Source organism: Oryctolagus cuniculus, chromosome 15 (genome assembly GCF_964237555.1).
Source record: "Oryctolagus cuniculus chromosome 15, mOryCun1.1, whole genome shotgun sequence".
Lineage (NCBI taxonomy): Eukaryota > Metazoa > Chordata > Mammalia > Lagomorpha > Leporidae > Oryctolagus > Oryctolagus cuniculus.
In genome coordinates, this window is record NC_091446.1 from 70,534,783 (window position 1) to 70,550,201 (window position 15,419).

Consider the following 15,419-nt stretch of genomic DNA (forward strand, 5'->3'; position numbering starts at 1 on the left):
CAGGCAGCGCTGGCCGTTGTGGCCATTTGGGTAGTGAAGCAACAGATGGAAGACCTTTCTCGCTCACGCTCTCTCTCTCTCTCTCTCTGTCTCTCTCTCTCACTGAGTAACTCTGCTTGTCAAAAAATAAAATAAAATAATATAAATGCTGGAGTTCTGAAGTCTTGGATTCTGGCCCTGACTTCTTTCTCTAAACAAGCACTGGGTGAGAGAAGTCCTGGGTCAGCGCCAGTCTGTCTTGCAGCTTATGAGTGTGACATCTCAATCAACTCTCAGAGGCCTCCCAGCTCTAGGAGGTCTTCAGAAAATCCTTGGAAAGTGCCCATGGTGGAGGGGGAGCCCTCTCAGCTCCTCACTCTGTCCTGGAGGCAAAATCCAAGGCCCCAGAACAATGGTGCCCTTAGGGTGTGAAGCCCTTCCAGAAGCTGCTCTGGACCACAGGGGAGGGAGGGGCCTCCCAGGTGAAGATTGTGGGCTCAGCTGCCAGTTTTACTGCTGAGATTTTATTTAAACAAACAAATTTGATTTCAAACAAAACAACAACCAGTGTATTTTTAAAATGTGTGTTAAAGGTATACAAATTGCTGGTCAGAAATACTGGGAACTTTTCCTGTGGAGTTCTAGTGAGTGGCCGGGCTGGGGGTAGGGACCAGATACCCTGGAGCACCTCAGCGATAGATGCTCCCCAGGGAGGTTTTGCTGGGAGCAGAAAGCGCTCTTATCCCCTCTTTGCCTGTTCTGAAGGAAAGAGTTCCAACCAACAGTGTGTTCTCTGTTTGAATTTGGGTTTATACAAAATGCTTTACACCAATTATTCATATAATCAATATGTTTAAAAACATTTATTTATATTCATTTGGAAGGCATAGTTACAGAGAGATAGAGAGAGGGATCTTCCATCTACTGGTTCACTCCCGAAATGGCAGAAAATGGCCAGGGCTGGGCCAGGCCAAAGCCAGGATCTTCTTCCCAGCCTCCCACATGGGTGCAGGGGCCCAAGCACTCGGGTCATCCTCTGCTGCTTTCCCAGGGCTTTAGCAGGGAGCTGGATGGCAAGTGGAGCAACTGGGACTTCAACTGACAGCATATGGGATGCTGGACTGGAGGCAGAGGCTTAACTTGCCATGAAACAACACCAGCCCTGAATGTATAAGTTTTTTTCTGGACAGGCAGAGTTAGACAGTGAGAGAGAAACAGAAAGAATGGTCTTCCTTTTCCGTTGGTTCACCCCCAAAATGGGCGCTGCGGCCGGCGCGCTGTTGCAATCCGAAGCCAGGTGCTTCCTCCTGGTCTCCCATGTGGGTGCAGGGCCCAAGCACTTGGCCCATCCTTCACTGCCTTACCGAGCCACAGCAGAGAGCTGGACTGGAAGAGGGGTAATGGAGACAGAATCCGGTGCCCCAACCGGGACTAGAACCTGGGGTGCCGGCGCTGCAGGTGGAGGATTAGTCAAGTGAGCCTCGGGCCCTAGCACTATAACAATTTTTGAAAATTTTGGGGGGGCTGGCGCTGTGGCACAGTGGGTTAACGCCCTCCCCTGAAGCACCAGTATCCCATATGGGTGCCATTTTGAGAACTGGCTGCTCCACGTCCAATCCAGCTCTCTGCTATGGCCTGGGAAAGCAGTGGAAGATGGCCCAAGTCCTTGGGCCCCTGCACCCACGTGGGAGACCTGGAAGAAGCTCCAGGCTCCTGGCTTCGGATCAGCACAGCTCAGCCATTGAAGCCACTTGGGGAGTGAAGCATTGGATGGAAGACCTCTCTCTCTGCTTCTCCTCTCTCTGTGTAACTCTTTCAAATAAATAAATAAATATTTTTAAAAAATACACATAGCTCCATTTCACTGCCAAATGCTTAAGATACTTCTTAAAATTTTATTTGAAGGTTTATTTTATTTTTAAAAGGCAGAATTACAGAGAGGCAGACAGAGAGAGAGGGAGAGAAAGAAAATAGGGTGAAGGTCCTTCCATCTGCTTGTTCACTCCCCAGATGGCTGCAATGACCAGAGCTGTGCCAACCTGACCAGGAGCTCTTTCCAGATCTCCCATGTGGGTGCAGGGGCCCAAGGACTTGGGCCATCATCTGCTTTCCCAGGCTGTGGCAGAGAGCTGGATCAGAAGTGGAGCAGCTGGGACTTGAACCGGTGCCCATATGGGATGCCAGCACTGCAGGCAGCAGCTTTACCTGCTACTCCACAGTGCCAGCCCAATCCAGCACTTCTTACTGGCACCTCTCTGTCATGCTGTCCCCCACAGTCCTGCTCTGGTAGCTACTCGGTGTGCAGGTGTGCAGGTGTGCTCTGGGAGCAGAGGCTAGAGAAAGCTGAAGGAAGGGGAGTCGAGGAGAACAGCAAGGGGCTTTCGGGGTTTGTGTATTTGGAGGTTTGGTGGCTGACTTTCTGACCCTTTCCTCAGCTCTGCTCTCGCTCTCCCCCCTTCTCTCTCCCTCTCTCCCTCTCCCCCCTCTCCCTTTTTGTCTCTCCCTCTCTCCCCATCTCCTTATCTCTCCTTCTTCATTCCCCTGCCCCCTCCCTCTCCCCCTCTCTCCCTCTCTCCCTCTCTGTCTCTCTCCACACCTGCTCATTAGCGATGTCCACACTATATTTTGAATGTCACAGTTTCTGTGATGAAGTGTCTCCGGTTTTGCCTTAGGTAGTCTATAGTATGTTCAGATTGACCTTTTTAAAAAGATTTATTTAAAAGACAGAGTGACAGAGAGAGAGAGACACACAGAGAACTGCCATCCTCTGGTTCACTCCCCAAATGGCTGCAATGGCCAGGGCTGGGCCAGGCAGAAGCCAGGAGCATGGAACTCCATCTGGGTCTCCCACATGGGTGGTGGGGGCACAAGCACTTGGCCAGTTTTCCACTGCTTTCCCAGGGGCTTCAGCGGGGTGCTGGACTGGTAGAGCAGATGGACTCAAATCATTGCTCATATGGGATGCTGATGTCCTCAGGGGCAACTTAACATACTGCAGCCCAACCCCCGGCAGCTAGGTTATACCCTTTGAAGCAGACATATGAAGGTTGTGAATTTGGTTTGCAGTCCTTGTAAGTTTTTTCACTTAAATTCTGATTTAAGAAAAACAGGATTGCCTCGTGTCAGTTCTTCTGGTGGCCTCTGCAGTAGAGAACTGTGCCAACGTTGGTTTGTCCATAAGGTCTTCTCCCCTTCCAGCATCCGGGAGATGAGCACACACCAGAGGACAGGTTTAGACCCTCAGTGCTTTCCTCCCACTGGAATGTCTGACATGGGTGAAGGATATGACCTGTGGACTTGGTGTTAAATCTTCTAGCGCCATTTAGTTGATTGACACAGTGGAGGGTATGGCCACTTTCGACTTCATTCCATTGAGCAAAAAAGCCCACGCAGTGATAACAAGCAATAGGGGTACCAGACCTATCCTCGTCAATCTGTTTCAGTCCTTTCGCACTTTGCCCCCATATATTTAAATTATTGTTTACCAGATTGTTGTCAGCTGGTTTATTTGCATTACCTCAATTACTAGTGTGGCTGAGTGTTTTCCCACCATCTCTGTCTTTGTAGTATATCAATTTTCACTAAAGAAAACCTTCTTCACTCCTGTTACCTTTATGACCTAAATACTATCATCTTCTCACCATAAGTTTCAAAAGATATGCCCACAGTCCATTATTCATTTTATTATGACTAGGTAAGAGGGAAGGTATCACCTTTCTAAAATTTTATTCTATCACAGAGGTCTTTTGTTTTTCTGGATCTTGCTAATATTCTTGTGTTTTCTCTCTCTGTATTTTTCAGGAGATGGCCATGACAACATAGAAACACAGCATGGAAGAAGAAAAGGAAAAGCACGCCATCAATTTACACCTGAGGAACTGCACATACTGAATCAATCATTTGCAGAGAGTCCTTATCCTGACTTTATGACCAAGGAGGAACTGGTCAAAAAACTCCATTGTTCGTTTTACACAATTGAGGTACATAAACTACGTAGGTATTTACATGAATATGTCTTTGTGGACAATAATAAAAAAGCAACTAATTATGAAAAAGTATAACAGCATTTCATCACATAAGACAGCGTTGACATTTGGTCCCATTTCTTCTTCATGTCATTGTGGATGTGACTATATTAAAGCATGTTATGTGTTATTTTTGAAACAATTTATTTGAAAATCAGAGTTACACAGAGAGAGGGAAGGAGAGGCAGAGAGAGAGAGCAAGGTCTCCCATCTGCTGGTTCACTCCCCACCTGGCCTCAACGGCCGGAGCTATGTTGATTCGAAGTCAGCAGCCAGGAGCTTCTTCTGGGTCTCTCATGTGGGTACAGGGGCCCAAGCACTTGGGCCATCTCACTGCTTTCCCAGGCCATAGTTGAGAGGTGGATCAGAAGTGGAGCAGCCAGGACTTGAACTGGTGTCCATATGGAATGCCGGCTCTGCAGGTGGCGGTTTTACCTCCTATGCCACAGCACTGGCCCCAATTACTCTCACTTTACAAAGGAGAAAAAGTAGAGTAGAGGTTCCACAACACACTTAGGGTAAGGTATAAAGTAATACCGCTAAGTTATGGCAGACGCTTGTTTGTTTTGGGTATGGCCTTTGAAGAAAATGACATTTAGAATACGATTTAGAATACGTTGAATTAGGAATTCATTCTGGAAAAGCAGTTGGAGTAAAATAAGCAAGCTAAGGGAACATATTTTGAGAACAGCTGCTTCCCGTCTAAATGCAGAGGGTGCAAATAGGTTGGTAGAAGATTTGGAAAAGTAGGGATTTGCTCATACATAAGGGCCCGTGCCTCCTTTGAAGTCAGATGGGAATCCAGAATTGTGCACAATTACGATTTTAATTATTATAAACGTATATTTATATATACATTTACATATCATATTTACTATAAATGCATTCTCATATTATAAATATAATAACACAGGAAGCCCCTGGAAAGCGTGCTTGCATTTTTCATGTCTTACTCAAGGTCACGAAGGAAATCAGTGATGACGCTGATCCTAAGATGAACTACAAAATTCTCCTACATTGGCGAATATATAGACTCGAAAGTAATTTCTGTTTTGTTTCTTTTTTAGAACTGGTTCCAAAATAAAAGAGCCAGACTAGCAGCCAAGAAGAGATGCAAAGTGCTTGAAGCCAGGATGCCATATGCACTCCCTGTCCAAGGTCCCCCAGGTGTAAGACTGCAGAATTCCCAGGAGCGGTTTCCCAACACTACCCAGGTGGCTGTGCTGGGCGGAGCTGTCTACGCCACTCCACGTGCCCAGGTGTGGTCTCCCAACTTTGCCCAGGCAGCTGTGCTGGGTGGAGCTGTCTACACCACTCCATGTGCCCACGTGTGGTCTCCCAACACTGCCCAGGTGGCTGTGCTGGGCGGAGCTGTCTACACCACTCCACGAGCCCAGGAGTGGTCTCCCAATGCTGGCCAGGTGGCTGTGCTGGACGGAGCTGTCTACCCCACTCCACATGCCCAGGAGTGGTCTCCCAACGCTGCCCAGGTAGCTGTGCTGGGCGGAGCTGTCTACACCGCTCCATGTGCCCAGGAGTGGTCTCCCAACGCTGCCCAGGCAGCTGTGCTGGGCAGAGCTGTCTACTCCACTCCACGTGCCCAGGATTGGTCTCCCAACGCTGCCCAGGCAGCCCTGCTGGGCGGAGCTGTCTACTCCACTCCACCCACATGGGAGGTTTCCAGCCCGCTCTACGGCTCCTGGGATTCTGGGGTTCGAGGTGCTCAAGAGGCACCAAGCTATGCTCTGGAGAATCAAGGGAACGTAGGAGGTGGATCTTTTCCCCGTGGCGTTCCAGGAGCAAGGTTTATTCATTCTTTTTCATACGCACCGTATTTTGGGAGTTCCAGGTCAGAGATGAGGGTCATGCAGCCTGATTGGCCTTCCCTGCTACCCGGTGTTCCCAGTGCTCAGGGAGCGATGCAACAGCTGCAGGAGCAGAGCTCTCTTCGTTATCCACCATGTGAAGAATGGCAGCAGAATGGCTGGGGAACACACCCTCAGCAGCCCCAGCAGCCTCCGGATTACTGGCAGGAGCTGCCCTCCCAGGACCAGTTTCCAATGCAGCAGAATCACAACAGCGCAGAGAACAGGGTGCCTTTTCCTCTGTCCCAGCAGTAGCCTGGAGATCGTCAAGGTGATGGAGAGCTCATGTTCTTGCAGGTGTTGAGCACAGCTCTGTGGGTACTCAGTTCTCCAACAGAACCTCACGAGCAAGATATGCAGCAAGAAGGTGCCCGAGATGCCCAGTTCTGAAATCCAGGACATTTTGAAAGAGGAACACACCGGTGCCAACTTCTGGGACTAGAAATGTGGCTGCAGGAAATGGCGTTGGGCTTTTGAGTCAGCAGATGGCTGTCATACTACAATTGTGTACCTGGGAGTCGAAGGTTCTTGAAAGAAAGGAACTAGCTCATAGTGTACATCCTTTGTGTGTGTGGCTGGTTAGGGTTGTGGACGTATTTTCTATCATGTTGGCATTTATATTCTTGAAGGACGTTTTGTACTGGTAGTTATTGTAGGGGTTTGTGTCACGTTAAACTAGGATTAAAGGAGTCAATTAGGCTACCTTTCTTACTATTTTCTATAATTTTGTACAACACTGCACTTAGCCCTTCATTAAACATTTGGATTTTACAATGACGGCTCTGATAGATTCATTATAGGGAGATTTTGCCTCCTGATCTCATTATAGGTGATTAGAAAACTATCATTTCTCCTTGAGTAAAATTTGTGATTATGTTTGCTAATACTAATTCCATTTCATCTAGGGTTTTAAATTTACTGCTATAAATCATCTGAAGTACCATTAGGGCTTTCATTCCTAGAGTATTTGTGTATGTAAAATGTGTCATTTTCAAGTTTTAGACTCGCATCTTCTAATCTTGGTGTTTTATTGCCAGCTATTTGTCCCTTGGAAGAAAAGTTTGGAGAAAAACCCAGATTGCATGGAGTCCTTTAAATTTCACCATGGGTGCGGTCCCTGGTCTTGAGCAGTGTATGTTGCTGCCTCCCAGTAGGGAAATGTGAAAAAACATTACTTCCCAGGCCGGCACTGTGGCACAGCGGGTTAACACTCTGGCCTGAGCACTGGCATCCCATATGGGCACCGGTATGAAACCTGGTGCTCTGCTTCCAATCCAGCTCTCTGCTATGGCCTGGGAAAGCAGAAGATGGCCCTTGTCCTTGAGCCCCTGCACCTGTGCGGCAGACCCAGAAGAAACTCCTGCCTCCCAGCTTTGGATCAGCACAGTTCAGGCCATTGCAGCCAACTGGGGAGTGAACCACCAGATGGAAGTCCCCTCTCTCTCTCTCTCTCTCTCTGTGAAACTCTGACTTTCAAATAAAAAATAAATATTAAAAAAAAAGATCTCTACAGGTGCTGGTGCTCTGGTGCAGCGGGTAAAGCCGCCATCCTATATGGTTGCCCGTTCAAGTCTCAACTGTTCCACTTCTGATCTAGCTCCCAGCTAATGCACCTGGGAGAGTCGTGGAAGATGGTCCAAGTCCTTGGGCCCCTACACCTATGTGTGAGACCCGAAAGAAGCTCCTCCTCCTGGTATAGCTCCAGCTGTTGCGGCCTTTTGGGGGAGTGAACCAGTGGATGGAAGACTCTGTCTGCCTGTCTGTCTCTCTGTCATTCTGCCTTTCAAATAAATACAGCTTTAAAAAAATTCTGTAACTCAGACAGTAGGATTTAGACAACAGGCAGGGGCATGGGCAGGGGCACAGCATCTAACAATTTATTCTCTTGGCTTGTTTTCCCAAGAATATTCTAAGAAGAGTGATCTTGCAATGCTGTACCCCCAGGGATTGGGCCTCACAGCAAGGAGAGCTGCAAGAGCCCAGCAGGAGTTGGGTTTTGAACACACGATGCGTGCTGCTGTGGGTTGCTTGAGCAGGTAGGGCCCTCTTGCTTCTCTTTTTCCTCTATCCCAGCCACGCCCTCACTCTACAATCCCTCAAAAATGGCTTCTCACAGAGGCAGTAGTTTTAGGGAGCTGTACTTTCCAATCTCCTTGTCACAATAAAGCTGTCCTTTGAATTGTCGTGGGAGACCAATCATTTGTTGACTCCCCAGGCAAATGAACCCCTTTTGTCTGATATATAGAGGGGCAGGGGAGCTGCTCTAGGACTTGATGAGAGGTGTCCACTCCAAGCTGGAGGGGTGGGCATGCAGCCATATTTGTCCTGTAGTTTGGGGCCTTCTCAATACACAGTTGCTCCTTATGCACAGAACCCTGGAAAGCCAGCCAGTCATTTCCCGCGACCTCTTTCAAAGCAGGACTGGGGACCGGAAGTGTGCAAGTGTGTCAGGTCCTGTCCTGGTCACTTGAGTTGTCAGGCACCACCCAGTGACAACCTGAGGCAGCAGGCACTGAGTCTCTGGCCCTAGCACCTTGCATCTGAAACTGTGCAGAGAAAAGCCCAAGAATTGTTTCTGGTGGGAACTGGGACTTTGCGTCTGGCTACTACAGACCTTCACTCTGTCTGGTGTGTGGAGGCTCCAAGGGGCCCACTGTGCAGTGCGGCACAGTGCAATACTTCCAGCAGGGAGCCAGAATCAGGAACAGCAGGGTGACGTGTGTCCGGGCAGCTGCAATGGGGAGCCTGCTAAGGGGTTGGGGCAGTCCCTGCTCAGCTCTGTGCCTCCCCTTTAAGGTCTTTGCATGTTCCTCTGTGAATTCTGCTGGCAGGGTGGTTGTACTGCAGAATTTCTTGGTGGACAAAGTGTACCTTAGTGTACCTGACTCAGGTGAGATGTGGTCAAAATCAACTCCTATAGGAAATTTTGAAGGTATTTTTAAGTTCTCCATCTCCACCGAGGTCCCTCTTAGCTTGGTGAGCCTGGTTGTCCAATCGCCACCACAGTGGATTCACAGCAGCCACAGACATGCTGATGGTTTCCTCAACAGAGACTGTGTGATCCAGACCCACAGGAGAGTCTGGGTGGGGGTAGGGGGCACATCATCCTCTTTGCATGCCCTTCCTACAATGTCCCAAAGTCACACTGAGCCCTATCAAAGCATCAGCCATGGACATCTGTGGGGCAACCCCGGAGCTCAGCTCCTGGTCCTCCAGTAGAAAGTGGTTGCTGAGAAGACTTGGCTACGGCCACCCATCCCCAGGATCTTCCCACCCTACGGTGTACTGGAGTGGACCCTGAGTTTGAGTCCTAGCTGTTCCACTTCTGATCCTGCTCCCTGCTAAAATGCCTGGGAAAACACCAGAGGAGGGCAACTGCATCCTTGTGGGAGACCCACAAGAAGCTCCTGGCTCTTGGCTTCAGCCTGGCTCAGCACCAGTCATTGCTTCCATTTGGGGATGAGCCAGTGGATGGAAGACTGTCTCTGTCTCTGCCTCTGTTGTATATCTGCTTTTCAAATACAGAAAAATAAATATTTTTTAAAACAACCTTTCTTCACCAGTCTGGGAAATGTGACATTGTACATTTAACATTATGCAAGGAGATGCCACCAGGAATATCCAAAGCCAGGAGCAAGTGAGCAGTACCAGTGGGTGGCCAAGGGAGGATATTGGAGAAATAGCTCTGCTATTTCTGCTAAATAGCGGTGGGTGAGTAGGATGGGACACCCTCTCTTAGATGCTCTTGCCTGGAAGCCTCAGGTGGGCAGTGCAATTCCACCTTCTCTCTTGGCTCCCTGTCTGCTCCTGGTTTCTTCAGAAAAGTAGTGGAGGAGAAACAGATCTGGCATTCACAGGCTTGGGTTCAACACCCATCCCGATGCTTCTCTCTTGGCCTCTAGACTTGACTTAAAATGATTCTTAATGAATTAGGACTCTGGCTTTCCAACCATGTGTCCAGAGGAGTCCTTTTTTTCCTATAAAATCTTACTCTGGAGTCTTAGCTTAAAGTGAACCCTGCATGGGTTGAGGGGCTGTGGCTGCCTTATCCATCTGAATCTCAGGTCTGAGACCTCTGAGCCTGCCTGTGTCTGGATCCTTCCTTCAGCAATGGGTGATGGCATTTCTGAGCCGTCTTGAGCTGGTGGGAGAAGGTGTATTGCTTTCATTTTTCCCCCCAAATCAGTCTCAGGGTCCCAGAGTTGACACAGCTGTGGGACAGGGGACATTGCTCACGTTCTGGCCTGGGTCGGCCCCTGGGTGATCAGGAAGGCTCTACCAGGACGAGTGCAAGCCTTTGAGCTCAGCTTAGTGTTTCTAGAGGCTTGTGGGTAGCCTAAGGAGGTGGCAAATTCAACAGTGTAAGATGGTGGTGAGATACAGGGGTCGCCTGCATGGCCCATCATCAGCTGTTGGAGAGGCGCGCCTCTGGCCAGGTAGCCCCTCTCCTGACATTGACCGAGCTGGCCTGCTGACCTTTTTCTTTGCAGGACTCCCTTTGGCTCTATATCCAGCCTCTAAGACTCCCACATCCACCGTCATTACTTCATGGTTTCTCTCTTTGGCAGGAAGACACCCAGATGCAGAGAGTGGCCCGGGTCCTGCGCTTACCCCGTGCTGTTTCCATCTCCTGTCAGGTGGTAACTGGATGTCCTGTAGGGTAGTTGCTCGTACGTCCCACAGGCGCTTTCCCCTGGCCAGGGCCACCTGGCATGTCACCTTCCCTCATAAGTTAAACATATAGTCCAATCGTATCTCTGGTTAAAAGAAATTCAGAAAGGTATGTATTTTTAAAACATGGGATTTAAGAGATTATTTTATAACCTGATTGTGTCCGTGAGCTCCTGTTTAGGGACTGGCACATGGAAGGTGCTTAGTAAATGTTAGTTTCCTGCCACCTCCAAGGTCAGTTCTGTATCTACATACAGCACAAAGTACTCTTTCCTACAGGATGATGACTGAATTAAAAATTACCAGGTATGGATTAAAACAAAAGGGAACTCAACAAAATATTACAAGTAGTTATTCCTGGGCAGTAGGATTTGGGAAGCTCCAAATTTATACCATGTCTTCATGTATTCATGCATTCAAATTTATTTACTCTTTCATTGATCTCACAAATCAAAAGGAGTATTAATTCTGATTGATAGTGAGCTATGGCACATTCTAACACGTTAGATCCTTAAAGGACCGGTTTTAGGAACACAGTAATAGAGACACAACCTCCCTGGGCTTGTTCTCCTTCTCCCTTCAAAGAAGTGTACAACACAACACAGTCTTTTGGTTTTCATTAGAGGCTCCAAATGCCAGTCACAACAGCTGTCAAGCTGTGGGGCTGGGCCAAACACATGTCCTCGGCTAAGACCTCAGGGAGGCCCAAGAGGCCACTGCGAAGGAGTCTCAGAACGCTTGGGCATTTCCTACCACAGTCTCAAGCCCAGAGAACAGTTTCAACAAAGCCACCTGGAAATCCCCTTGCACTCTGGCAAAGGGCGACTGTGTCACTCCAAAGCATAGAGATGGGTTCAGCCTGCCCGGAGGGAGAGCAAAGGAACAGGACTTCCCTGAGGACCCCACTTGCAGAAGGTCCCGCGGGGAGAACTGGAGGCTGCTTACTGTGAGCCTTGCAGGTCTTGCAGGAGGGCACTTGATATGGGGGATTGGGAGGGTTAAATGGTAATCTGACCTGGAGGCCCAACACAAAGGTAACCTCACTAAGAGGATGATTTCCCCTAAACACAAATGCCAAGGATGGAACTGCAAGAGGCAGGCTGGAGGAGGCACGTGCAGCAGCCATAGAGAACTGCACGGGAGGATCCCTCTGAGGACCTCCCAGAGACAAACAGTCAGCACTGTGTCTGCGGCATACCCAGCTCCCAGACGCCTGGTCCCCAGGCAGCACCCACTGAAGACTATGTCCTCCTTGCCCTAACTATTCCCACCATTCCAAGGGGTCCAAAGGCAGCTGTTGCTGGGGAACAAGGGAAAAAAGAACGAGAGAGAAGGCACCAGCTGCACCCTGTTCCCCAAGCCAGGCTCCTCAGCCCCTGCTCGATGATCGGATGATCTGATTTAGAACAAAGCTTATGGCTTTAACAGCTGGACTTCCTGACATCTCAGAGTGACTAGGATTACCTATGCATCTGCTTGAAGTTTCACCTGCAGTTAAAGTGGCAGCAGGGAACAGTCTAGTTTAAGGGGGATTTCTAATGATAAAATCTAACAGAAATCTGGAAAGATTCCTAAACGTGAACTAGATCCATTTTCAATACCTAAAGGCAACTGCCGGCCTTCAAGGTCTCCAGTGAGACCAGCGTGTTGTTTTTGCAGGTCACCTTACCTGTTGTGCAGGAGGGTGTGATGATGGTCCACCAGGGACTGAGTGAACGAGCCCAGGAGCCCAAGGCTCTCATAAGGGATGCTGTGTGGCCAGAGGACAACCCACTGAAAGAGAACCAGAGGCACAAAGAAACCATTAGGGCACCTGAAAGACGAGCAGGTAGGAAAGAACACCGATTCTACCAAACTAACTACCGGGGAAACAGGGTCTGAAGGAGGGCACCTGAATCTCCATCCTCTATTTCTAAAAAGCAGCTCCAATGGATGTGTGCCACAAAGAAACGAGGTGATGATCAGGCTCCGTGCACTGGCGGAACGGATCCGATTTTCATGAATTCCACCCCAAACATTATTTCCTAGACTTGTAGGAGTCTGCGTGCTTTGGCCAGCTTCTGTCCTGCAAACGGTGGCTTGGGCTCAATCTCGCAGTTAGAATCATGCTCTTCCACTCTTGCACACCACGCAGACATACACGGAAAATCAGACTCGCGAAGGATTAACAGCAACTCCTCGTTCATGTAAGGTTTTTGTGGTGACCTTACCAACTCCTCCTCAGGCTCTGTTACAAGCCTTTCTGTGAATCACTGTCAACCCCTCCAAAGTTTAGTGCTCCACTTAGATCTGCACCAAAGGCAACACTACTTCTCCCAGGATGCTGTTTAAAGTCAATATTCCAATAAAGTATAACATATCACTGCGGCCTCCTAACCGCGTGGTGGAGAGGGGCTGGCATCTGCCAGTTCCACTAAATTCCAACTCGAATCTTCAGTTTCCCAGCTTGTGTGTTCGAACAGGGTCGCGGGATCCTGGCACAGAAAGGGCACTCGGGAAAACTAGAGTCCCACGCCTCCATCCTGCACACGGCGAAAGGAGGGCGGAGGTGGTCAGAGCGACGCCGCTGTGGAAATGACACCCGTCCAGGTTCCAGGATCTCCCGGGAAAGATCCAAAATAGCTTCGCCTTCCTCCTACATGATACCGATTTACCCCCAACCGGTTTCCGGGCTTCTTTCCCGTTCGTTATCCTGGAAGTGAGACGAAAGTCACTCCTCCCCGCAGTAGAGCTGTCCTCCTGCTGTCACACCGGTTCTTGCTCACCAGTGAAATCCTAGCCGTCCCTTGGGTTTATCCGCCGTTTTCCAAGCAACTCCCCCTGCTTCAAACACTCTAAACCTTCTAAAACCCGGCTTAGCGTCCACTGGCTTAGTAACCTAGGCAACGGCCAGGCGCGCATGCGTACCGACGCCGTTCCCACGGCGCCCCTCGCGCTATGACAGCCCAGAGGGAAAAAACGCAAGTGCCCGCGCTCGCGCCCTTTGCCTCACCGCAAAGTATCCCTGCCCCAGCCCCGTGACCAGCGAGGGCAAAGGTGGTCGGGCGGTAGGCAATAGGCGGTAGCATCCCTTCCGGCCATCCTGTTTGCCAGTACCATGGCTCTCAGTGGTCAGGTGGGGAGTCGTGCCCGCCCCCACGTGAGGACGGCCAGGCCAACTGGTTTCGCAGGGCCAGGAACACCTGCCAAAAGCCTTTGCTTGCGCTTGCGCCAGCGCTTCCTTCCGGGGCGGAAGAGCTGGAACTGCGCCTGCGCGGGCTCTCCTCCAAGTGGAGGCGGACCCCTGGATGAGAGGAGCGCTTGCTCCAGGCGGTTGTCCCAACTCCGAGGCCCCTACCGTGCAGTAGCCTAAGGAGAGCATGATGACCGCGAACCAGAACAGACTGCCCCTCTGGAAGTAGGCCGCGTTGCCTGCCATCATCGCCATCGCCATCGCCATCGCTGCAGCTGTGTTCTTGGCATCGCGGCCGGCTGCGCTACTAGTGTGGTGGACGCGGGGCCAGCAGGGGCGGACCTGGGCGGCAGCTCCGCCCAGCCCGCGGGGAGGGAGAGGGCCCGGGGATCGCCAAGCGCAGGTGGAGGCCCGGCCAGCCCAGTCTTGGCCTGGTCACTATCTGTAGGGGACATCCTTTCCAAGCGTTGCTCTCTGTAACGCTGTCTTTCCAATACATAAATCTTTTTAAAAAAACGATAAATAGGGGCCGGTTCTGGGTGCAGTAGGCTAGGCCACCACCTGTGGCCCTGGCATCCACATATAGGCATCCTTGAACTATGACCACTTGACCATGATGGATCTTTTTGATTGCTGTCAGTTTTGATTTGGCAGTATGTTAAAAATTTTCCATCTATGTTCATCAGAGATTTTCACCTATCCTTTCTTGTTGTGTACTTTTCTGGCTTGAGTATCAGGGTAAGGCTGGCCTCCAGCAACGAGTTTAATATACAAATATTATATACAAATTTCATGTATTTCATATATACATTTAGGAGCATGGTGATCCTTCCCACCCACGCTCCCATCCTTCTTCCTCCTCCCTCTCCTAGTCCCAATCCTAAATTTTTTTTTTGTTTGACAGGCAGAGTGGACAGAGAGAAAGAGAGAAAGGTCTTCCTTTACCTTGGTTCACCCTCCAGTGGCCGCCATAGGTGGCGCACTGCGGCTGGCGCACCACGCTGATCTGATGGCAGGAGCCAGGTACTTCTCCTGGTCTCCCATGGGGTGCAGGGCCCAAGCACTTGTGCCATCTTCCACTGCACTCCCTGGCCACAGCAGAGAGCTGGCCTGGAAGAAGGGCAACTGCGACAGAATCTGGTGCCCCGATCGGGACTAGAACCCAGTGTGCCGGCACACAAGGCGGAGGATTAGCCTAGTGAGCCGCAGCGCCAGCCATCCAATCTTAATTTTTACAAAGATTTATTTTCAGTTTACTTTATACTCATTATCCCTACACTAAGTAAAGAGTTCAACAAACTGTAGAGACAAGGGCTGTAAACCATCATTGCATCTCAGAGTGTCCATTTCAATTCTATAGATTACCTTTTAGGTACGCTTAGTTACCATAGGCAGAGTGACAGAGATGGGAGGCAGGAGAGAGAGAGACAGAGACAACCACTCCATGTTCTGGTGCATTCCCCAAATGCTCACAACAGCTGGGGTGGGGCCAGCACCAGGCTGAAGCCACAGTCAGGAAGACTCCATCTGAGTTTCCCATGTGGAGAAGAGGAACCCAAGTACTTGGACCCTCTGCTGCCTCCCAGGCACATTAGCAGGAAGCTGGGTTGGAAGCAGAGCAGCCAGGACTCGAACTCTCCTCTCCCACATGTAAATTCACACGTAGTGCAGCAGTAGAGGGCTGTGCAGTAGCACCAGAGGAGTGTG

At 49.9% G+C, this 15,419-nt stretch overlaps 2 protein-coding genes across 5 annotated transcripts in view; both read right to left on the reverse strand.

The window, feature by feature from the left end:
- The window catches only part of LOC127482759 (transmembrane protein 254), a 162,306-nt gene that overhangs the window by 41,811 nt on the left and 105,076 nt on the right, over positions 1 to 15,419 (reverse strand). The gene's annotated exons all lie outside the window — the stretch shown is intronic.
- The window catches only part of LOC138843134 (transmembrane protein 254-like), a 79,589-nt gene that overhangs the window by 20,031 nt on the left and 44,139 nt on the right, over positions 1 to 15,419 (reverse strand). The window contains exon 2 of the mRNA XM_070057946.1: positions 12,210 to 12,313. Coding sequence (XP_069914047.1) covers positions 12,210 to 12,313 — 104 coding nt within the window. The remainder of the gene's footprint in view (positions 1 to 12,209; positions 12,314 to 15,419) is intronic.